General features: G+C 42.7%; 1 protein-coding gene across 3 annotated transcripts in view; it reads right to left on the minus strand.

Annotated features, from left to right (window-relative positions):
• Positions 1 to 211: 211 nt before the first annotated feature.
• ZFYVE28 (zinc finger FYVE-type containing 28) overlaps positions 212 to 23975 on the minus strand; it is a 119812-nt gene continuing 96048 nt past the window's right edge. For 2 of the 3 annotated variants that reach the window (XM_069977318.1, XM_069977320.1), the window contains exons 9-14: positions 19941 to 20036; positions 12593 to 12747; positions 11456 to 11572; positions 9551 to 9655; positions 8643 to 8746; positions 212 to 6385 (exon numbers count right to left, since the gene is read on the minus strand). In XM_069977318.1, the coding sequence (XP_069833419.1) occupies positions 6254 to 6385; positions 8643 to 8746; positions 9551 to 9655; positions 11456 to 11572; positions 12593 to 12747; positions 19941 to 20036 (709 nt within the window). In that variant the 3' untranslated portion in view covers positions 212 to 6253. The remainder of the gene's footprint in view (positions 6386 to 8642; positions 8747 to 9550; positions 9656 to 11455; positions 11573 to 12592; positions 12748 to 19940; positions 20037 to 23975) is intronic. The other variant, XM_069977319.1, reaches the window with a different exon arrangement.

The raw sequence follows: 23975 nt of genomic DNA on the forward strand, positions 1-23975 counted from the left end.
ACTTCCAGCTATTACAAAACTACAATTCCCATCAAGCGAATACTTTGGCTGTCCAGGCATTATGGGAATTGTAGTTTTCCAACAGCTGGAGGGCCACGAGTTTAATATCCCTGTACTAGACAGGGTGACAAGGCTTCTAGATGTTTTATGGTTTTGCTCGTACCAATTCATAACCAGACAAACAATACAAAGAAATAGAAGATCCAGAACGTGTAGAGAAATTACCATCATTTTAATCATCTTAAATTATTACAAGACAAAAGTCTCCCTTCGAGGTGAGTCCATATTAGTATTAAGTATGTTCATTGTGCTTTTCATTAGAGAAATCTCAGTATATACATAAGAAACTACTGTACAGCATCTGAGATCAGTAAATAGATTTATGGAAAGGTTTTTTTTCTTATTATTTTGGATTTAATCTCATTTACAAAAAAAAAAGAACAAGCTGTAAATAAATAAAGTACAATCCATGAAATAACATAGTTCTGTATCACAGGAGACAGTGTGGTCTTTCTGCATATTGTATCTGCTGTGTGAACACAGCCAAAGAAAATAACAGAAAATGCAAAAACTATTGCAAGGTGAAGCCTGAGATTTAAGCCTGAATATCTGTCGTTGGTAGACGACCCACAGCCTCGCGTACGGCATAACCAGGTGTTACGTTCCATGTCCCCCTTCTGCTTTAGGCTCATATACATAGGAGCAGTCAAGATGGTAGATTGCAAGCCTGGAAACTGAAACACAATAAGTTGGCAGATTCCACAAGCACAGAGTGATGGTTTCCCACCCTTACAGCTGGTGTGTCATACATTTAAGGGAGAACTTGCATGAACCAAACTTTGTCAGACAACATCAATAAAACCTATATGAGTATTCTTATATCTCCCAGCAGTCCTATATTTATCGGGACTGTTGAGTAAACGGGACCATAAAATGTATATAGTTTATGGGCCATGAAATGTGCCAGGGTAAGAAAACATGAATAAGGGTATTATATTCAATTCTGCACTGTTCCTTTAAGAACAGTATACCGCTCTCTTTATATTAGGTATTAAAATTCTAAGTGGTGACCATAACAAATAGCTAATGGGAACCTGTCATTGCTTTGATGCTTGTTGAACGACAGGTCATCAGGGCAGTCCCCAGTAGTTTATGCCTCCCTAGCTGCCCCTGCCGGGCCTCTTCCTGTCTGAGTATAAGTAAAATAAAGCTATCAGGGAAGACAGAAGCCACCCTGATGGCTCCTGGTTTAGGGTGGGTTCAGACTACCGAATTCTCGCGGATAAATTCCGCTGCCTGTACGCGCTCACGGCTGCGTGCCTCTCCACCCGTGCCATAGACACCAGCCATGGAGCCAGCAGAAAGGCGCGCGGCCATGAGCGTGTACAGGCAACGGAATTTGGCGGAATTTATCCGCAAGAATTCCGTAGTCTGAACCCACCCTAAGACAGTAAAAAATCTGTGAAAGGTTCCCTTTCAGCTCACCATTGACATAAGATGGTTGGCCATTATTATGTTGGTTAAATGGGTTGTCCAGGCTTAGAAAAATATGAATGCTTTCTCCAAGAAACAGTGCCTCTCCTGTCCTCAGTTTGGGTGGGGGGGGTTTGCAGCTCTGCTCCATTGAAGTAAATAGAGCTGAATTGTAATACCAGAGACAATCTGAGATCAGGAGTGGTGCTGTTTTTGCAAGAAAGTAGCTGTGCTTTTTTTTTTTTTTTAAATCCTGAATAACCCCTTTAACATTCCCTATTGTCCTACTGGTAAGTATATTATATTATGGAGGAATAAAGCAATTGCTGACTCTGTTCATCTCGGGGGAAAAAGAGCGTCGGCTAAAAATGCTTCAACATTAACAATCCAGCCCCCCAAAAAGTTTTTAATAAAACAGTGCCTTAGGTAGCCTTTACACAGAAAGATTCATCTGACAGATCTTTGAAGCCAAAACCAGGAAGGGATTTGAAAACAGGAGAAATCTCAGTCTTTCCTTTATTACCTGTTCTATGCTTAAAGTCTGTTCCTGGCTTTGGCTTCAAAAATCTGTCAGAAATCTCTCTGTGGAAAGGCACCCTAACACTAAGGGCTCTCATAAAGCGATGGATGTCTAGATACCGAAGACTGGAAGAAGAGTCATTGATACCCTGTATATAGGAACCCACTGTATCATTTGGCAATTTTTTGGATTTTACCTCATGCCACTTATTTTGGCTGAAAACAAGCAGAACCGTCTTATAGAACTCCAACTCCATGAGTGTTTTTTGAAAATTTTTGTCAGTATCTTGTTATAGGTTGTGGAACAGTGTAAAGGTGGAAGAGTCCAACCCAACTGGTAAGATCAGGGTTCATTTTTCTAGCAGCCGTGGACGAGAATGGAAGAACCCCTGAAGAAAGTGCAATTGTACATCTACAGCACAAGACAACAGTCCAGTTCAAAGTTCAGTCTAAGACCCATTGCAATTTTTCAATATAACATGGATTATGTACATAACTTTATTGACAACCCTCAGTGTACAAAAAACAATTGCCTCTATACACATATATTTTGTGAAAATTACATCTTTCCAGTGTACACAACATAAGCCACAAGTAGACATGAGATCGCTGACGGACTCGAAAGAAAAAGTACTAGTGTTTAGGACTTGCCCAGTCTTTGTTGGAGGTCATGAAGCGTAGGGGCACTAGGCTGGAAAATCAATTCTTTTAGGAAATATGAAGGGTCATTTGAGTCTGATGATAATTGTCCGAAATTTGGGATCAGTTTAGACCAATGGAACATCATGTTTACTGACATGTTATCCATTATGGTATTTCTGACCTTAGTGTTCAAAGATTTTTCAAAAATATTTGTATCGTATTTCATGGAAATTATGGTAAAACTAAGTCCCAAAGAGCTTCCCAAAATTTTTCTTAATAGAATTATACCATTCCAAAGATATCCTACTGTACATAGAAGGCTACAGCAGCTGGAGCCTGTTCTGACCATGCCAGGTGGCCAATGCCAGCACTGCTTAGCCGTCATGATGCCATATAGGTGGACAGATGTCGTCAAGTTTTGGTGTAGTCCATTAGACTACTTCTAATTATAGATGAGTGAACCTGAACCATCGGCATTTGAATCCCGCTGTCTTCCTGGTCTGTGCGGAAGGTGGAGACAGCTTGAGTCTCACCTGGAAAACAAGGATACACCCATGACCTAGGCTGTCTTCCTGTCTTCCAGGCAGAGCTCAGGCTGTCTAAACTTTCCCCACGGACCAGGAAGACAGCGGGATTTAAATGCAGATGGTTCAGGTTCATACGAACACGAACCTCATCTCGATCATCTCTACTTCTAATCTTGCTTTGACTACCCTTACACAAAAGTTATGTGTATTATCAAGTGGAACTACCCAGAAGTCAGAAATCTCCAAATACACAATGACAAGCTACCTGCAGTTATACATTATAATGTAACCACAATTCAGTGCCCATTTTTTACCTATAACATGGTGCTCTCTTGCAAGAGCAGCGACTCTCTTGCCATGGACCATGTCTGGTACTGCAGCAATTATTTAGATTAAAGGGATTATCCAGCGTTAGAAAAACATGGCCACTTTCTTCCAGAGACAGCACCACTCTTGCCTCCAGTTTGGGTGTAGGTTTTGCAAATCAGTTCTATTGAAGTGATTGGAGCTAAATTGCAAACCGCCCCTGAATGAGAGACAAGAGTCTGTAGTCTCTGAAAGAAAGTGGTCATGTTTTTCTAATGCTGGATAACCCCTTTAAGCCGAGCTGCGATACCAGACAGTCTATGCACAGAAATGTCGCTGTTCTTTGAAGTTGCCACTTATTTTCAATTTCATATAACCTTCCAAAGCACTGGCCCACGTACCCTGTAAGAGTTCAGCTCAACTTAGACCCCTCTATAAATGGGCAGCAGAAGTTACCAGCAATAAATGTACCATATATTATTCCATTTGATACAGTAGTCTCCTCAAGCACCAGGCCGATCACTGATGCAAGTAGTGAACATAAAACACAATGTGCAAAAAAATTTTAAAAAAAATATACGAACAAACAAGTTAAACTAGATTCTAAAGGTCAACACAGAAAACCTGAAGTATCAGAACGACCCAAAATGGTCCATTAGAGGTCCCTAGTGATTCAAGAAGGATATCATGACAAAGGCTCCAGCCCAACTCCAGGGCTCTGGTTTGTTAGAATATAATGTAAATTTGTATAGAGTTTTGAATATTAATTCTGTAGGAAAACCTTTTATGTATGTGAATGGGATCACATAACATAGGAAATGGTGTGAACTATGCCCTACCTAGTAGACTTGCTTAAAGGGAACGGCTACCATTACTTTACAAAGCCCTGTTACTGCTGCAATAGTGGGTGTAAAGGGATATTCTAACTAAAAATGTTACCTATCCGGTAGGTTAGTGAGGGTCCACTCAGATGTCTGACTCACAGAATGTACAAGCGAGACTTCCATGGATTCCTGTCCACAGCTTGCTGATTACTAGTCAATCCTGCGTGCCTGGTCAGTTCAGTGCATAAGCCCTACTGAATCAGAATAGGGCTTGTCAAAGGAAGCGACCTGGCATGGTCATATCCATACTGCAGGCTGATCAGGTGAGTAAACCTGATGTCAGGAACCCTTTAACAGATGGATCTATACAGAGTCAGCCATAAGGGAGCCTAAGGTTGAAAAAGTTGCCAATGATCAACTATATTTTAAGTCATTATGACAGATTATTACAATAAGGCTCCATTTTAGCTCTCTACTGCCGGTATAAATCAGGATACTACCGAAACACAATCCAATGTATACGTAAGTCTATTAACAACTAAGTTTGGTTGGTATATTTTTTTATTTATGAGTGCTAAAAGTGTTTGCAAATACCAGACCAACCATAGTTACCAGTAGACTCAACAGTAGTACACATCTCATGGTGGAAACAGATGGTGTCTCATGGTGGAGACTAGGGATGGTCCGAATCTGCCGAGGTTCGGGAACCCGAACGCTCGGCATCAGATTCCCGCTGTCTGCCCGCTCCGTGCAGCGGGTGGATACATCGGGAGGACCACCTGGAAAACTGGGATACAGCCTATGGCTATGGCTGTATCCCAATTTCCCAGGCGGTCCTCCGGATGTATCCACCGGCTGCACGGAGCGGGCATACAGCAGTAATCATTGCCGAGAGTTCGGGTTCGTACGAACCCAACCCGAACCGGGTTCGGACGATCCCTAGTGGAGACCCAAATGAAATGTCAAAGGGGCGCAAGTTGTCAAATGCTATCAGTTCTACTAATGAATAAGAGTGTGTTGGGAACACACGCTTAAAACCTGAAGAACCATTACACTCCCTAGAAGGTGGGACATCACATCATACAGTTCATATGGCAGGTTCCCTTTAAGCTTTGCATTAGAAGTGGTATTTCATTATATATGACTTTTGAGCAATTCCTGTCACTGCTGATGCTATAAGTTTTTCTGTAAAAAAATAAAATCTTAATAAAATTGTATTTAACCCTTTATACAATATATTTTGTTACTGTGGGAAGAGCATTTTCCTGTGCTCACTGTCGCCCCCTGCAGAGTAACATGTTTTATATGAGACACCAAGAGGAGTGGTTGTCATTCTTCAAGCCCATTCAATTTTTTGGCCTCAGAAAATAAGCAGGACTGGAATTGCTCTTTAGATCCAAAGGAAACACTAAGCGGTAATATGTTTGTAGAGCTTATTGTGGTGTGGAAAAGTTATTGCTGTAAACTAGGAAAGCAAAATTCGACACAACCTGCAGAGAGAGGACTGTAAAGACCGTAAATGCTATGAATTATATTCTTCCTATAGGAGATGGCCCCATGTATATAATGGGAGATAGGTTGCTCAGGGGAGGGGATTCCCAGGCGTTCCGAGGTGCAGCCATGCTTTACAGCTGTGCTGTGACAGATGCTACAATCTTAAATGTTTAAGGTAAGCAGTGATGCAGTGAGATCCATGAAGCCATTGTAGTCTTCGGTGTCATGGCGTTTGCTGTGCCAGTGCCGGAACGTTTGGAAGACTGTACTGAAGCCGAGAGCCACGCGTCTTATCCTTTTTTTTTTCTTTTAGCAGCTTAAGAAAAATAAAAACAATCAAAACTTCTCTGTACAAATAATAATAAAAGTTTAAATTAAAGCCCGCATGCCTCCAGCAAAGTCCGTATTCAGTGAAAATTCTTGGCCCGAGTGACCCCCCCCCCCCCCTCCCCCAGTTGTATCATGGCATCAAATTGCAGCTTTGTCACTGTAGAAAGGAGTGACGTGGAATATGTAACAGTGCGTACAGACGCGAACCGGCTTCATCTGCCCGTATCGCGGTAATGGAGCAGAATGGGAAGAGCAGCGAGAACAAAAGATCTGGAAGAGAAGAAGAGAATACTTTACGCAATGCAAACATACAAGACACCAGCTATGATTTACAATTCAATCTCTGTTATAACATTACGAGGTCGTCAACTTTCTAATTCTTTTGTGCCACCGATAAATAATTTTTATTAGCCAGATATCTCCCTGTCTAAGTGGGGGATGTGTGGAAGAGAACAATACATTTTAATAGGGACATGACTGATTTACTTGTATAGGATCTGTGAACGAGCACTGGTCTTGCTGATCGGCACTCATTTGCTGCCTCTTCAAAGGGCTCTTCATCTTACTGTTTAATCTACTGCAAAACATTTTTAAATAAAATAAATTTGGAACCCTATTACCTTTTATATTTTTCCATCTGTTTAGCTATATGGGTGCTTGTTTTTTTATTTTTGCATGGGGAGCAGTTTTTTTTTTTTTATTATTGCTAAATACAACTTTTTGATTGCCTTTAAATATATGTTTTTTGATGCGATTGTAAGCCCTCGCAGGCAGGGCCCTCTTCCCCCATGTACCAGTCTGCCATTTGCCTTCATGTAATGTGTTTTTGATCTTGTATTGTTCCTGTTTGTTACCCCTATCGCTTGTATAGTGCTCTGAAATTAAGGGCGTTCTATAAATACATAACAATAGGGGACAAGTAAGACATCATAGAGGGGATGACCTCCGTACCCCCTGGCTATCTCCATATTATCGGCTCCATTCATTTGTTCAGCACCGTGTGTTTGTGTAAAAGGGGACGGCTAGCCAGCGCACTGCTTTTAATCCCTAGATTCAGTGCTCCTTACTGATCATTGCTTTTAATATCTAGATTCAGTGCTCCTTACTGATCACCGCTTTTAATATCTAGATTCAGTGCTCCTTACTGATCACCGCTTTTAATCTATAGATTCAGTACTACCTATTCATGATGGCAAATAGAGGCTTAAACAGTCGAGATTAGAGTTATCATCAATCCCGGCCACTGAAGGCTGCTGTCAGATCACATCTCTGTTTGTACTCATTTTTGGCCATCTTTGGACATTACCAGTATACTTTCTTGTTGGTGTATTGTAGGCAGTGGGCACAAATCCCTGATGTAGTTTGTTAGTCTATTAGGCTGTTAAGCTATTGCCTAGACTGGCTACACTTCTATTCACTTCTCAGCTGGGGAAGGACTAGCCGTGTACTGTTTTTCCGCCTCTTAAAGTACACCTTTCCTGACAGCAAACATGTATCTTGACAATAGTGAGAGGAAGTGAAGCAACTTATAATGGAAAGTTGCAGGGTGCAAACAATGGCACTGGCGGTGGGGTACCACGTGTAGCCCCCACAGTCCCTCATACTGCCAATGTCTTGTTCCTGACCTTACACTTTGTGTGAACAGACAAGACCAGAATAAAAATGTAAATTAATAAAGAAATTCCAACATCCTTCCAGTCGACTTCTATCAAATTAGCCTTTGTTTTACAAGCTCAGACTTCTCACCAGGGGCCGGTAATTGTTTCATGATTCACTACAGCTTTAATACCCGTGAAATATATGTGGAAGCGAAGTGCAAACAGAACAGGAGCGGGGGCGATTTATATCTGCTTATTATACATTGCTGTGACTGCAATCTGCACAGTTGAACACTTGTAAATCTACAGGAAGTTCGAATAAGTTTTCTTTACTTTTCTTGTGCTGATTCTAATTTCATGTGGTTTTCTCCTTCACAGGGTTGGTGGAATCTGTTCCCCCTCACCCCTATACACTGGGCCCTGTTTACACTGGGAGTATTGTACCATCTATCTGATCTATGTAAGATGCAGCAGGACAGCCAGCTATGTGAAGGTGTCACACAGACTTGACATCAACAAAACAATATGAACAAAACAAATCTATAGCTTTAAATGTCATCAGTTTAAAAGGGCTTTTTTTTTTTTTACCTACTTTAGCAATTTAAAACTACCAACTATTGGGCAAACAAGGATCCCATAATACACTATGCAAGGCAAGAAAGCTAGAAACATATAGAAAGTAAAAGACTAAAAGATTCCAAAACACAATTTAAAGAACATTTAAAGTGATCAACTCTGGTGGAATGTGCAATGTAGAGACAACTCAAAGCAATAGAAGCGGTCTCTAACTCCCTTCCATTAGTATTCACTGAGCATTAGACAGGTGCCTACTCTGCCTGACCCTTGGCCTGGCTATGTATATAAAACCCAGCTCTATATGAGAACTACACCTTTCAGACAGCGCCCGGAGAGCTTTAACCATGGCTTACCTTGCCGCAGCTGCGACAGTGGTGTTTCCTGCGGATCACTGTAAAAGGAGCTTTACACGCAGTGCACAGACTACAGACTTCATCCGGTACCCAGTCAGGAGGATCTGCACCAGAAGGTAAATGAAGAACACAGATTGTAAATGGGTGTATGTGACTATATAGGTTTAAACAAAAAGAAAAAGGACGAATGTAATGGCCGTAAGGAAGAGTGTCATGAAGAAAGATGGTTGAAACTGCAAAGAACAGGAGTTACACAGAGTTAAAGGAGGATACTGATGAAAGGGTATGTACACTTTTGCAACCAAATTTTTTATTGCTTTAAAAAGGCATATAACATTAATAAGAACATTAGTGTTTATTTATACTCTCCTAATGTCTACAGCTACTATGCAGATCCCTGAGTCTCCATGGTAACAGACTACAAATAAACCCTGTGTAGTCTGATCTTGCAGTTATACTCCTTTCCATCGGCTCCTTATTGCCATTCTGTTTGAATGGAGATCTGTTTCTATATATCTCCATGAAAGCTGGATGACATCAAATATGGCTGCTATGTGCCATAGAGGTTGTTCATAACTGCAAACGACCAACATATATAGCAATGCTGGGGTAGTAATTATATATAAGCAAAGGCTATTGAAAAATTTGGGAAATTTTCCATATTAGCTCTCACCCAGCTTTCCCAGAAACAGAAAACTATGGGTTGTTGAGTCGTTCTCTATGTCAGGACAAATGCTTATTCAGTCCATGGATTCTCTATTATGTGAAAGAGCAGGGATTTGTTTTCTTCAGATGTGAATCTCTCAGTGTAAGTGTCAGTCTTTGGTGCCCATGATCTTGACAGTACATTTGTCCTTCCCTGGACCACATTTTGTAGGAAGCTCAATATATCTGTACATATACAATACCTTCAAATTCCCCGTCTCGGGCCTTGGCAGCCAGTTCTGAGGAAGAGATTGTTTCCTGGCAGAGGGCACAATCTTCTAGTGCAGCGCTCCTTAGTCCTTGGCTCACTGCAAGACATGTCACCCATCAATCACATTTCCAAGACACAACATTCTACAGTATCCTGTCCTGCAAGAAGCTGGTGGATGCTCTAATAAAAAGCTGGTGATAAAGTCACTCTCAGCCCCCTATTGTTACACCAGGGCTGTATTACATATGGCCATTATAGGCCCAAGAGGGCCCAAATGATGTACAAGGTCGGATCCATGCCCAATCATTGTTGCCCTGCTACAGACCAAATATATTGCACAGTGTACAGATTTTGGGCACGTTGGTATTGTGCAAGCAAATCACCAACAGCCTAGCTACAAGAGGAATTCCAAAGCTGGAACCTGGACTTAAAGATATATAGTTGTTGTAATGTAACATATGCAATAAAAAGGGTTATCCAGGCTTTGAAAGACATGGCTGCTTTCTTCCAGAAACAGCACCACCCATTATCCTCAGTTTGGGTTTGCAGCTCAGTTGCATTAAACTGAATGGAGCTGAACTGCAATACCACACACAACCTGACGACAAGGGTGGCGCTGTTTTTGCAAGCAGCTGTGCTTTTTTAAATCTTTAATAACCCCTTTAATTTGTGTACCTGTGTATGCTACGTTCTATAGCAAAGTACTGCCAGAGCAACATAAAGATGTGCCCAGTTGCTTTCATACTAATTTTTGCACAGGTTTATTTGCCACTTGTAAGACTGACACCTAATTCACAAACCATATTATGTGTGACATTCTGTGTGATCACCACTAGAGGGCGACATTACACTCTTAACTTTATAATGTATGGTGAATACCTATATTTCCATGGAAGTCACTAGTTCTCTGATATCATCCTACCAAAAACTAAACCTTTCTTCTCTCTGAAATAAACTTTCTTTCTCTAAAACTCCGGGTTCAGCTGACTTCCTTGGTCGTGTTTTTGAGGCTGCTTTACAGAGAAGCAACCTATAGGTGGCACTAGAGAATCAGTCTTCTTCCTTTTATATGACACAACTATTTTTCAATATTTTCATTGATATCGCTGACACTGAACGCACTTTTTTTATGACCCGTTTGACGCCATTCTACACACCTGAGTTACATTGGGAATATGCTGCCATGCAACAAACTACAAGCAGACGTAAATCCTATATACGGTAATTACTGATGGCGTATTACCAGTGTTGATTTAGCTCGGTAATATGTGCCGCGTGCCAAGTCATATAAACTCAATTAGGTATAGTCCAAAAGTTGCTGACATGGCCGAGTAATCAGGATTTATTCCTATTTATCAGCAGGACTTATTGGCAACATGAGGACACAGCATTCAATGTGCTATGTTGGGATAGGGAACCTTGGCTCTCCGGCTGTTGCAAAACTACAACTCCCATCATGCCTGGACAGCCAAAGCTAAAGCTTTGGCTGTCCAGGCATGATGGGAGGTGTAGTTTTTCAACTACCGGAGAGCCAAGGTTCCCTACCCCTGTGTTATGTCATTCTGATTATTATCTGACTTATATTGCTCATCTACCTGTCCTTATAGATTGTTGAGAAGATGGTGACACAGTAAGGCAGTGACTTAGGACATGACCCCGAGTCCCACATCACAGACTCCAGCTTTGTATGTTGTATGGCTGCTTAGCCCCATTGTCTTGTTGGGGCTGCAATACCAGACACAATCCACAGACCAGTTGTGGTGCTGTTCCTGGAAGAAAGCAGCCATGTTTTTCTAATCCCTTATAGGTTGCATCTTTTCTAGAATTGTGCCTTGTACAAACAAGGCAAATCAGCTAGGACCATTTGTTTTTATCTAGTTGTAGTATTGCTGCTCACCTTTCTTCTGCTTCCCCTTGTCGTCCACCTCTTGCTTGGTGGCCATGACTTCAAACAACGTCTTCAGGATACTCCTTAAATCACTTGCATAATTTGTCTGCAACTGATCGGCGACACCTGGGGATCACCCAGTGTGAGAGGAGGAAGAAGAAGAAGAAGTTCGATAAGTAATGTCTTAGCTGAATTCACAAGGAATGCAATGTATAAGAATAAGATAGAGAGAAGCCCCCTGTCACACCCTAATCCCCAGGGCCTTGCACTAGGTGCACTACACGGGTTCACATTTTCTGGAGTAGACCTTTAAGTGTTAAAGGGGCACTCTGGGGAAATAACATAGTATTAAATCAACTAGTGTCAGAACATTATACAGATTTGTAATTTACTTCTATTTAAAAATCTCAAGTCTTCCACTATTTATCAGCTGCTGTATGCCCTGCAGGAAGTGGTGTATTCTTTCCAGTCTGACAGTCAGCTCTCTGCTGCCATGTCTGTCTGTGTCAGGAACTGTCCTGGAGAGGTTTTTTTTTATATATGGGGATTTCCTAGTGCTCTGGACAGTTCCTGACATGGACAGAGGTGGCAGCAGAGAACACTGTGTCAGCCTGGAAAGAATACACCACTTCCTGCAGAGCATACAGCAGCTGATAAGTACAGAAAGACTGGAGATTTTCAGATAGAAGTAAATTACCAATCTGTATAACTTTCTGACAACATTATAAGAACATTTTTTTTCTCTTCGGAGTACCCCTTCAAGTAAGTGTTAATTCTTAGAGGTACAAAACCTGATGCCTAAAAGCAGTCTCTAACTGGCCCACTGAATGTGAAGTGGGCAGCGATGCATACAGTATATGTATACAGAATACGCATCGCCAATCACAAAAAGGTACAGAAATCGAAGGTCTGGTGTTTAGACAGGGGTCCCTTAATGCAAAACTACAACTTCCAGCATGTTTGGCTGCCAGTGCATGCTGGGATTTGTAGTTTTGCAGCAGCAGGAAAGTCTCTGCTATACAGGGTAAGTAAAGCAATTTATTTGTCATATCATCCACACAGTAGATTTCATGTATACGAGTCCCATCTGCAGCGTGCAGAAAAGCGATCAGCACTGAGGCCTGATGAATGCGGGAGGAGACGCACCTGAGATGCAGACAAAGAGTCGGTGAATGAGGTCATTACTGCTGTGGAAGCGGGATCGGATCTTTTGTCTGGAAGCAATCTTTGCAGCTTTCAGCGCCAGTTGAATTTCCTCCTGATCAATGTCATCTGATGAGCAGGAGCTGGTCATCAGGCTGCTGGAGAAGACATGACGGAGGAGGGAGAAGATGAAGAAAAAATAATAATAATAACAATAATAATCTGCAGCCAGAGTGCGAGTGATGTATTATCAGAGAGGATACAGGAAAGGTCAGGACGGAAGAGGAGAGATACAGATTCCTATCACAGTATAACAAGCCTGACAGATGCCTTCCCTCAGCTGTCATTACTGAGACGCAAGGTGACAATTGCAGGATGAGATTCCAAGGGTAATAGATGGCTGTCCAATAACCCAGACACCTGCTATGCAATTCAACTCCAACCCATAGCCATCCCAGGAAACCCCAATCTATCCCCAAATCCCCAACCTGTCATATAGCAGCCAATGCAAAAGAGTCTCGAAACACAGGACTAACCAGATATCCCTCTGGGAGGGCCCATCCAAGTGGTGGCTCCTGTAAGGAAACCACCAAAACCACCATATTAAGTGGCCCTATAAGTCAATGTAATGACAAGGGAAAAAACAAGGCCAGGTATCAATCCACAGACAGCTGTTTCGTAGTGTGGCCCCTCATCAGTGTGGAGCAGGATTCTGGCTCCCACCTAGCCACAATCCTGCTCCACACTAATAAGGAGCAACAGCCCGAAACAGCTGTTTGTGGATAGAGATAAGCACGACTGGAGCATGCTCAAAGGAGGTAGCTGAAGAAGTTGGATGCAGCCTTAAAGGGGTACTCCAGAGGGGGGGAGGGGTGCATTTTTTTCCTGTGACCGGGGAGGAGGTGGCTGAGGGAAACGACATCTACTCACCTCCACGGTTCCAGCGGCGGGTCCCGTGTCTGACGCGGGCCCGAGACGTGACGTCTCAGGTCCACTCAGCCAGTCAGTGACAGAGGCGGGATTTGAGCGGACTTTAAACAGATCCCGCCTCAGTCACTGACTGGCTGAGCGGACCTGATACGTCACGTCTCAGGCCTGCGTCAGACACCAGCAAGCTGCCGGAAACCGGAGCGCTGCGATGAGGGACCTGCCGCTGGATCCGGGGAGGTGAGTGGACGTAGTTTCCCTCAGCCGCCTACTCCCCGGTCCCAGGTAAAAAAAAGCCCCCCCCCCCCCCCGCTGGAGTACCCCTTTAAGGCTGTCTGCAAAACATATATACAACCATAGGCCATATCAATGTTTTTCCGAAATCCCTAGGGCTGCATCTAACTTCTTCAGCCACCAATAATCAAATGCTGGATGGTTGGACTTAATTTCTGCTTTGACTTCCGGCATTGAAATAGGAGAAAGTAGAAAAATATGCATCCATTTTACAAAGAATGCTGTGTTCAGATCCGCCAGATTTATTGAAAGGTGCATGCCTCTGTGTAAATCCAATGTAGTGTATGGAGGCAGGGCTTTATGTTAGAAGCCAGCCTAGATAAATTTCCCCCTGTAAGCTGTCACTTCCAGTTTACTTATCAACTTTGCTGTATAGACTGGAACAAAATAAGCAGAGTCATTTCGTTATCATTAGAGGGTAAATGAGTTGAAGGTCATCTTTATTGTAATTCTGAAGGCCTGGAGAGGATTGTAAGGGCCCTATTACATGGAGCAATAACATGCCCCATCAGGCTGATTCGGCAGATTATCGCTCTGTGTAATGAAAACTACGATCAGCTGAAGAGCCGATCATCAGCTGATCGCTGTCTTTTAAACATATTTAAAAATCATCGGCTGCCAGCTGCATATCACTACGTGTAGTGGTGTGCGGCCGATGGCTAACGACAGTGTAAAAATAACATTTATACTTACCTCTTCTCCCCTCGTCCTGCAGCCTTTGCTTGTGTGCCCTTACTTCCTCATCTCTTCAGTGACAGCCCCCTCAGCCAATCACCAGCTGTGAAGGGACAGCGTTGCAGCCAGTAATTGGCTGAACAGCCTGTCAGTGAAGGATTATGGGCAAAAAGCTGCAGGACAATGGGGGAGAATAGGTAAGTATAAGCTTCATTATACCCCTCCAATCCTTTTGAATACACATGGATGTGTTAACCCCATGACTCAGCAGTATGTACACCTCGCCGTCTCTGTACAGTGTATGAGCTGAGGACAGGGCCTGGTTAGTTACACAGCTATAAATTGTCCAGCACTGCAGCGCCAGCATCACAGATAGATCCATTATTGGCGCCTAATCCTGAAATCAATGTTACGACAAGCAACATGTCAGCTCCCAAATCACTCCTGATGGTGTAAGCAAAAACAATGGTGTGCCATTCTCCGGATTAGGCAGATAATGAATCATCTATGGAAGCTGACACCAAGCATCTGCCCAATGGGTTCAATACACATGCCATAGTGTCAGAAGGGGAGAAATAAGGACAGCTATGATGGTGGTATTATACAAGTGTGGAGGTGGTTTACATTTCAGCTGCTGCAGAACATCCTAACCTACTGCAGACTATATCACCACAGTACACATTTCAGCTGCTGAAGAACATCATAATACATACCTGAGCTTCTGCATGACCTCACAATATACACCTCAGCTGCTGCAGAATATCATAGTATAGCCCTCATCTGTTGATGGACACCAAAGTACACATTTCAGCGGCTGAAGAACATCATAATACATACCTGAGCTGCTGCATGACCTCACAATATACACCCCAGATGCTGCAGAACATCCTACTAGACACCTCATCAGCTGCAGAATCTCATTATACACCTCAGTTGCTGCAGATCATCATGATACACACCTAGCTGCTGCAGAACTTCATAATACACATCAAAGCTTCTGCAGAATATCATATCTGTTGGATTACACATTTCATCTGCTGCAGAACATCATAATACACACCTCAGCTGCTGCAGATCATCAAACCATATATCTCAGCTGCTGCAGAACATACTACACACCTCATCTGCTGCGGAACCTCATAATACACCTCAGCTCCTGCAAAACCTCATAATACACACCCCAGCTGCTGCACAACATCGTAATACACACCTCAGCTTCTGCAGAACCTCATAACACACCTCAGCTTCTGCAGAACCTCATAACACACCTCAGCTGCTGCAGAACCTCATAACACACCTCAGCTGCTGCAGAACCTCATAACACACCTCAGCTGCTGCACAACATCATAATACACACCTCAGCTGCTGCAGAGCATCGTAATACACCTCAGCTGCGCCGGAACCTCATAATACACACCTTACCTGCTGCAGAACCTCATAATACACCTCAGCTGCTGCAGAATATCATAATATACACCCAACCTGCTGCAGAACATCCTGCAACACACCTCAGCTGCTGCAGAACATCCTGCAACACAACTCAGCTGCTGCAGGAACATCCTGCTACACAACTCAGCTGCTGCAGGAACATCCTGCTACACAACTCAGCTGCTGCAGAACATCCTGCTACACAACTCAGCTGCTGCAGAACATCCTGCTATACACCTCAGCTGCTGCAGAACATCCTGTAACACACCTCAGCTGCTGCAGAACATCTGTCTACACACCTCAGATGCTGCAGAACCTCATAATTTACAACGGTGGGCAGTATCCCATACATTACTATATGACCTGCTCACTTTCAGGCACTCCTGAGCACATACTGAACTTCACCACAGATAACAGGAATAACATAGCAGCACCAGAACAATCCCAGTGGGAAATACATTAAATAAAAAGTACAATCTGCTAGCACAAGTTTGTCTCTGAGATTTACACCCCGTCCAGAGCCAGCGAGACAAGCGACCAGGGAGTAATAGCGTGACACGTCTGGGGCCAGGAGAATACGTCTGGTATCTGTGAAATGAAAGATTCATCTGTCTGGAGATGAAAGCCGCACCACCGAGGCCGGGAAATCATATTCACAAGATCTGCTCTAAAATTGTCTTGTCTAAAGCCATAACACATTGTGTGGTCCGTCTACAGAACCGTCCAATCAGTAACAACCTCATTATACATACATTATACATATATATTACACATACATATACACACACACACACACACACACGGCATACAGTATATGTAAATATAAGCCGCCATAGACAATACATCAGCCCGACTAATATGTTTAGTGCAAGAATAGGCACGTTATTCTAGGCTGACACCACATATCCTAGAGCAAAGATTGGGAACCTGGAACCCTCCAGGCACTGCAAAACTACAATTCCCATCATGCCTTGACTAGTCCAGACATAACTGGAATTGTAGTTTCTGCAACGGCTAGAGGGCAGAAGATTCCCAATCCCTGGTCTTTTTTACTCTTTGATTAAAGTAGGAGAGCCAGGACCACAGCTTAGGTAACCCTGCAGTTCCCGACACTAACTTTGGTGGCAGCAGAAGGGCCATGTCACCCATTACTGCTGCTACTCAATAGAAACAGAAAAATATATGTCCAAAAGTAGGTGGACAGTATGTGTAATTGGGTTATGAAGGGGGAGATTTATCAAACATGGTGTAAAGTGACACTGGTTCAGTTGCCCCTAGCAACCAATCAGATTCCACCTTTAATTCCTCACAGACTCTTTGAAAAATGAAAGGTGGAATCTGATTGGTTGCTATACATTGTTTATATATATATATATATATACATATATATATATATATATATATATATATATATATATACACACACACACACACACACACATACAGACTATACATTTATTTCAATTTAAAGTTATATTACTTCTTAATGTAAACTAAATATAACTAAATATATATAATATAACTAAAAAAAACTTGAGTCTCCGGAGTACCCCTTTAAATAAAGCAAATATCAAATACATTCTCTTCTCATCTATACTGACTGCAGCGACGTCACATCAGGAGAACAGGGGCACGCTATAAGGCTTGAATGCAATAAGCTTCTCTGCCTCCTGTGATCTCACCAAGGTTAGAAGCGCCTCCTGCAATAAATACACGGCACACAGTATTCTCAGTATGGACGCCAGGGGACTGCAGAGTGGGGCTAGAAGGTTAAGGCGTTCTGGTTAGCGGGGAGATGCTATTAAGTCCTGGGAGTTTACTCATTAATCTGCGGAGGTCACCAGCAGCACAGAGGATGTAAGCAGCGCTCAGGGGGAAGGAAACCTTGTGTTAGTACAAAGGCGGAAAAAAAGATAGAATAAGGAAGAGCAGTGTTATGTGTCCATCTGGGGGGGTCCAGGGCCGGCACAGTCTGTATTACTAAAGAAAGAAGAGACAGGTATATGGCGGCAAGATGTATGGAAGAAGCAGAAATGGCACATGAAGAAGATGGAGGTGAAGACAGAATATGCAGATACTAAGGATCCAGGAGGGGTTGTCCAGTTTTAACATTAATTGTTAACTTTTTTTTTTTTTGAGATTCACCCTGTTAAAATCTCTATAGGAAACTGTAAGCAATTGTCAATTCCCCTACACTGCCTCCACAGGGCAAATTAGGAATTACAAGTTGATAGTTGATTACGTTCAGATATTTGCTTGGACTGTGCCTGGTACCACAGATCGGCTCCAGTGGGTTAACCTGTAATATCCCACATGACCTGTAGACAGGTGTGGCACTGCTTTTGGTAGAAATCAAACATGTTTTTTGAATGCTATACAAACCCTATAAAGACTATGGAGCAGCACTACAATAACAGACAAAACTCATGGTATGCTATGGTTTCTTAAAGCAGCCATGTTTATTTTTAAGGCTTTAAAAAGAGGTTATCCAGAGTTTAAAAAAGGAACAGTTACTTTCTTACAAAAACAGCACCACCCCTGTCCTCAGGTTTTGTGTGGCATTACAATTCAGATTCATTCACTTCAATGGGACTGAACTGTAAAAGCTACACTCAAACCGAGGACAAGAGTGATGCAGATTCTGAGGCCATTTTTATAAGCCTGGATAACCCCTTTAAATGTGTTGCATTAAGTGCTAGTCTGCAACTCTCATTTATTTCTAGACCCCCAGGTATGCAGTTTGCATTCCGCACCCAGGTTCATATTCTTTTCATGCTGGATGTGAGGTCTGTGTGTTCAGGAGTATACAGTTTACTGCAGGTGCTCCCCTTTCTCTCTAAACCTGTACAAACAACATATAATTCTCCCCTGCAGACAGCCTTGTGTGTGCCTTCCTACCTATTTACAGCCTGTACAAGCTGCCCTCAATGTATGCACTTCTAACTCTCCACGCTCTGACTTATCGCTATCTTTAAGGGGTCATTCACACGTTCCGTGCACTTGCTGCGTAACGGAATTTTAAGAATTCCCATGATGATGATGCCGAGAGCTCCTTCTTCACAGAATTTCCTGTACGGCATGAAGGGTCTACAAGTGTCCATATGTCTTTAGGGCACCCGCCCTAAGGAGAAACATTACCTGTTATATTTTCTACTATGGACCCTTTAGACTTATGGTGGACCCTATACAAAAAGGGATGACCCATCTTAGGCCATCACGACATCTTCATCTTATCCAGACTTGAAGATAAACCTTTACCCCATGGCGGCAAGACTGTATTTTTCTAACCCACCGAACACCAGGGATAGGGAACCTTCGGCTCTCCAGCTGTTGCAAAACTACAATTACCATCATGCCTGTCCAGGCATGATGGGAATTGTAGTTTTGCAGCAATTGGAGGGCCAAAGGTTCCCTATTAGAGATGAGCGAACCTGGAGCATGCTCGAGTCGATCCGAACCCGAACTTTCGGCATTTGATTAGCGGTGGCTGCTGAACTTGGATAAAGCCCTAAGGCTATGTGGAAAACATGGATATAGTCATTGGCTGTATCCATGTTTTCCAGACAACCTTAGAGCTTTATCCAAGTTCAGCAGCCCCAGCTAATCAAATACCGAACGTTCGGATCGACTCGAACCCGATTCGCTCATCTCTATTCCCTATCCCTGCTTTAAACACTCCAGCCCCCAACAGTAATAGTACATATCACATTAGCCTGCCGCTTGCCTATTAGCCTGACCCCGCACCACAGTCTATATCCCAAAGTTAGTAGAAGAAAGTACAATTTGGCTTGGGAAATCTCGTTGTCTCTTCAGTATGGCAGAGAGGAAAGAACAAACAGAGACAAGATGGAAGATTACAATATGTCTCTATGTGTTATCAGCAGGAAAACCGTGATGTGTTTGCAGAATCTCCACACGGGAAAGGGAAAAAAATCTAAATGTTATTGTCACATAGAGAGAGAATAAAGAACGCCATTAGAGAGAGCGCTGCGAGGAGAGCGGCGCCGGCTGTGTTACACGTTATTACCTCAGAGTGTAACCGCTGGAGAGACTACATGTGGTGACAGACACGCTGTCAAAGTCACTGCTGGCCATAGAGTTGAGGGGAGAATCATCCTGAGAACTGGAAACAAGAATATGGAAAGAGCATGAAGCGCGGGCAACACAGACATGAGGAGCACAGTGGTAACAAACTCATCCAGAATAACACCGGGGACCTGCCGCCAGGAGACACTTAACTCTCTGCCATCAGCCGTCTGGATACAAGACAGCTCATACCCTGTGCTGGTCTACACCACATCTCCCTGTGCACATTTATTCAGATGTAGCAGAGCAGAGTTTGTCCTTTAACTCTTTTGGGGCTACATAATATCTGATTGCAAAAAGTCTCGGTGATCATAAAACAAAAGACCCCGTGACAAGTTCGGCTCTGCTACATCAGAAGAACTTTATACTTCAGTTTGTTTTTATAGATGCTAGAAACGATACTTATGGCAGATATGATGCTGTGTGTTAAAGGAGGGAAAAAAGTGTTAACAGAATAAAAAAGGGGATAAAAAAAAAAAAAACACAAAATAAATATATATTCCTTATTTCTGATATTATGAAGGTTCAAAGCTCCGTAATAGACACCAAAGCACGCAACTCTTCCATCATCCAGGAGCCGCATTATATTACATGGTGATCAGAAGCCACTAGCTAATATCCCATATTATATATCACCTCCTATATCCGTGTTGTGTGTCATATATCATTTATTTCCAGTAGCATCACCTCCTATATTGATGTTGTGCTTAATATATCATTTATTTCCAGTAGCTATGCTTTATTGCATACAATCTCACAGCTAGTAGCAACTATTTAATATGCCAAATTTCTTATATAACATTTTATAACATTTTGTTTATATCTAGTCTCTGTCACCCCTACACGTACTCTCTCCTCTTCTACATCAAAACAGTAATCCCTATATTTATTCTCTTGCCCCTACACCCTCCTTCTGGCCTCTCGCCCCTACACCCTCCTTCTGGCCTCTCGCCCCTACACCCTCCTTCTGGCCTCTCGCCCCTACACCCTCCTTCTGGCCTCTCGCCCCTACACCCTCCTTCTGGCCTCTCGCCCCTACACCCTCCTTCTGGCCTCTTGCCCCTCCATGTAAAAACTCCTACCTATATGTAAGGCCTCTTACTTATATCTAAACTCTCAAACCTCAGTCCAATCTTTATAAAACTCATACATACACAAATCTATAAGATTCAAAGCTTGCCTAAGAGAAAAACTCAAGTTTAAAGTTTACATGTATCTAAGACATAGAAGAAATTCTATTCTGGTGTGCTATTTCATCAGTCAAAACAGCAAGACAACACCTGCTTTAACATATCAAAATCTTGTATACTATCTATGTAGATCTGACAGCACAATGTCCTAACTGTTGTCAGGCCAGTCTTCTCCCCCATGTTCACTTGTACAAGTGCCGGGTAAAAAAAAAACAAAAAAACAACAAAACTTACTGCTGCGTTTTTTGTTACAAATAGAGCAGGTACATAATGTTTTAAAGCAAATCTGACTATAGGTGTAGGCTCTTTATCAGGAAATTTAAAAGAAGCAGGGGAGAGGCTGGCCTGACTACACACAGGTATTCTGTTGTCAGACTGCAGCTCCCAACTTCCCTCCTTCCCCCTGCATCATATATCCTTGGCTATGCAGTTATACAATCTCATTCCCACTGCACTGCATAGTCATGTTTACCGTTTATAACACCGAGAAAGTTGGTTACACCCTCTATGATTGTATCTGTAGCAAAACTAGCTGACTGAGCCACTCAACAATCCGACTATAGGGAAAAGTGTGGCACTCGGTTGGCCTATGTAGGTACATGCACTTCCTACATTGCTGGAAATACTCACTACTTTGTCATCATAGCTGGGAAAACTAGATTATTTAATGCTCTTTCCCATTGTACTAGGCAGCGCTGATATATGCAGGTTACAGATATCAGAAAAACAAATGATCTAATTTACTGGAAACAGATGTCAATGGGTGGCATTCAGATTACGGAAAGCGAGAATGTCTTGGGGGCAGCATTTCAGTCTCCTGCTGAAGGAGCTGTTAAGAAACCCTGGCATCGGGTCTGATCTGCACTTTACATGTTTGTTGAATAAAACGAGGAGACGGAATTTATCTCCTTCTTGCCTGCAGCAAAAATTCAAAGTAACATTTTTTTAAAAGTTATATATTTTTTTTTTACATTTTTGACACCTCCGCCAGTCATTAGCCGTTATATGGATATGCTTTACTGTACGGATCCCATCTTCTCACTAATCTGCCGGTCCCTCACTGTTTACTCACAAACATCCTGGGTTTACAAGATAATGCTGCTTAGCGATTCCGTACATCATAAGTACTTGAGAAATCTGCAATTATCTTGACGTGGACAAGATAAGTGTTACTTTTAATTAGTGACTGCGGTCTCTAAGCAAATATTCCCTGCGGTTAATTTCCATTTTCTGCTTTTTCATGCTGAAAATGGGAAGTTGTGCAAGTTAGCGAAAAATACTACTATACTACTATCTGCTAAAAAAAATAAAAAGTAGTCTCTGCTCAATGGAGAGGAGCGAATCCATCCCTAGATGTTCAAGTTAACGCCTGCCCACACTTCCAAAAGTGTAATCAAGGAGTAGCACTATTTATGGCCATTATGTAATTGCCATTTTTCACCAGTTTTCCCCTCTGCAGGCTCCATCTCCGATGTTCAAATATGCTTGCGCAAGTTGGCGAGATGAGCTGCTATGGTGTCTCCTATACAATAGGAGGCCTAAAAGAGGATCTTGCTTTCCTATATCTCTGCATCACACCCTTAGGAGGCAGATTTTATAGAGTAGTACTGAGTAGTGTAAGCTATGGTGAGACCACTTACTAGAGAATTTAGCAGCTTTTGTGTATGTTTCTCCCTCCAGCTAAAAGGACAACTCCAGGCAAAGCAATTTTTTATAAAGGTACCGAGGAGGGGGAGACTGAAAGAAATAACGTGCTCTCACCTCTCCGGGTCCATTGCCGATGCCATATACCGCCGCTCTGGTTTCCTGGGTCCCCAGCTGCTTCCTGGTTGGAGGAGGGACCCCGGGTGTGCCATGTCAGGGCCGCTCAGGCCTGTCAGCAGCTGAGATAGAACCCCATTATGGCCGTTGACTGGCTGAGCAGCCCTGGCATGTCACAACCTGGGTCCCCTCTTAACCAGGAAGCAGCCGGGGACAGGAACACCGGTACGCGTTATCAGTGCTGGAGTCGGGGAGGTGAGCGCACATTATTTCTTTCAGCCTCCCCCCCTCGCCACTTTTACAAAAAAAAATAAAAAATCACCCTTTTCATAGTTGTCCTTTAATTCTTCCTCCCCATTTCCATAGACGCCAAAGGGCATCTGTATTCTGATCACTCAGTGAAGTGATTTGTCTTGAGATTACCTATAGCAGTTTTTTAAATATTATTAAATATTAATCAAATTATATTTTTGTCCATTACAGTTGCCATTTGGACCTCTACTTCATGAGGAATATATTGACATCAATCCCAAACCTAACACTGGGCAATGCAACAATATAAAGGAAGCATATATCACCACCTCTCACTTGCCAAAATAAGGGAATATAATAGCACTATGGTCATTTTGACAAGGAAAAATCATCAAGATGAGCAACCTAGACCATTCTGCTTACAACCTCTAAAGATGCCCTTAATTCCTTCAGTGGGACACATTACTTTCAAACTAAACAAGGCAAGTAGACTGTCAGCATGTCCACTGAATGTATGGTGACAATGTCTAGAGACGCCACTTGGAATCTTAGTAGGTACAGTCTTCTCCTGTTCAGCACCCCGCTATTGGGAAAGAATGGCTGGCTGTGGGTTTAACCTCTAACCACGTTATGTATGGGGCTATTGGATATGATCTAAAAGGCAAAATCAGGTATGGAAGAAAGTAAGTGGAGTTGGCCGCCATGGTTTAGCACTACAAATGTACAGGAAAATGAAAAAAAGGGATGAAGCTTTAAATTTCTCCACTTAAACC

The sequence above is a fragment of the Dendropsophus ebraccatus genome, chromosome 7, assembly GCF_027789765.1.
Source record: "Dendropsophus ebraccatus isolate aDenEbr1 chromosome 7, aDenEbr1.pat, whole genome shotgun sequence".
Lineage (NCBI taxonomy): Eukaryota > Metazoa > Chordata > Amphibia > Anura > Hylidae > Dendropsophus > Dendropsophus ebraccatus.